The sequence below is a fragment of the Mus caroli genome, chromosome 10, assembly GCF_900094665.2.
Source record: "Mus caroli chromosome 10, CAROLI_EIJ_v1.1, whole genome shotgun sequence".
NCBI classification, from domain to species: domain Eukaryota; kingdom Metazoa; phylum Chordata; class Mammalia; order Rodentia; family Muridae; genus Mus; species Mus caroli.
Genome location: NC_034579.1, coordinates 70,231,964 through 70,233,400, shown reverse-complemented (window position 1 = coordinate 70,233,400; position 1,437 = coordinate 70,231,964). Strand labels below are relative to the sequence as shown.

The window sequence follows — 1,437 nt, the reverse complement described above, 5'->3', positions numbered from 1 at the left end:
CGCTGTAGGATGGATACATTGTGGAGATCTAATAATACACAGCTGTTGCGCCTGTGGATAACAAAGATGTACTGGGTATTTTAGACTCACTGAGAGCAGATTGAATGCTTTTCCCATGTGTCATACATGAGAGTGAATGTGCTAGGTCATGGATGCACTGGTTGGCTTGGTTGTGGCAATACTTCCACAGCACGTATACGAAATCATCACATTATACTTCTTAAACCTCTAAAATTTCAGTTGATAATTATATTTCCTAAAAAGTAAAAACAAAGGATTTCGGACCCTTTGCCTACTTCACATACTTACATGAAGTCACATTGGTGGTTTTATAAATTATAAACTCTATTTTATCTACATAGAGGGAGGACCCCCCCCAAAGGCAAGTCTGACGTTATCTTACTAGATAAAATTACCAATTGCTAATTGCCCTCTGTAAGATAATAAAGTATAAAACAAAAATGCATAAAATGATCCTTTGCTTTACCAATATTGCTGTGGACGAGCTCGAGTTCAGGCAAAATAGCCATAGAAAAACGCTGCTACAGCCAAGAGGAGGATGACATTGACGTTCATGACCGTCCGCCAGAAGGGCGTCTCTGTTGTGTCTGTCAGCTGCTGCTTCAGGGCTTCCTCCTCCTCTTTAGTCAGCTTGGATTCAGCTCTTTGCAAACCACAGAATAGGTCACAAGTCTTCTTGAGACATCCACGAGGTTTCTCGGTTTGGTCTGAAACAAAGAAAGATAAACTAGTATCAAAGATGGGTAGAATGCTTCACCCACACTGTATGGATATCTGTAAACCATGATTACAATTTTTACAAGAGCCAGAAGGATCATGAAGTATTTATACATTTGACTATATAAGATCTGAAAAGGAGTCCCCCAAAGGTAAATGAAAATAAGAGACAAAGTCAGGGTAACGTGGGAGGCATTTACATACAATACCCCACAGAGCCTTTACTAGCCTCAATACAAAATGTGTTTCTGAACTTAAAAAAATAAGAAGACAATTTAGAGATCCATTTAAACATACTATAGAATTGACAGACAACTTATAAGAAGGAAAATTGATCCTAGGCTCATTTAAAAAACTAAAACTTTATTGCAATATCAGTTGTCACAATGGTGGCAAAGATTCTAATGATCTGCCTCATGAAAATGTCTTAAGGAGTCTTTGTGACAATATCCTAGAATCTTGGTGTATGTAAAGAAAGCTGAAGCATCTCTCCGGCTATGGAGTATTAGAAAGAATAGTAAGAAGTGAGGCTAGAGAGGAGTTGGGGTTAGATACTTAATCACAAGATATGAAGTAACTGAACACCATCTCAGCAGCTGGCACATAGTAACAGAAAGATGTTAGTGTATCTGAATGAATGGACATAGTAACAGGAAGATGCTCATGTATTGGAATGGATGGACATAGTAACAGAAAGAT

The 1,437-nt window shown here is 38.1% G+C and overlaps 1 protein-coding gene across 2 annotated transcripts in view; it reads right to left on the bottom strand.

Moving 5' to 3' along the window:
- Positions 1 to 417: 417 nt before the first annotated feature.
- LOC110303537 (solute carrier family 5 member 4A) overlaps positions 418 to 1,437 on the bottom strand; it is a 44,366-nt gene continuing 43,346 nt past the window's right edge. The window contains exon 15 of one of the 2 annotated variants that reach the window (XM_021174649.2): positions 418 to 728. In XM_021174649.2, the coding sequence (XP_021030308.1) occupies positions 514 to 728 (215 nt within the window). In that variant the 3' untranslated portion in view covers positions 418 to 513. The remainder of the gene's footprint in view (positions 729 to 1,437) is intronic. The other variant, XM_021174650.2, reaches the window with a different exon arrangement.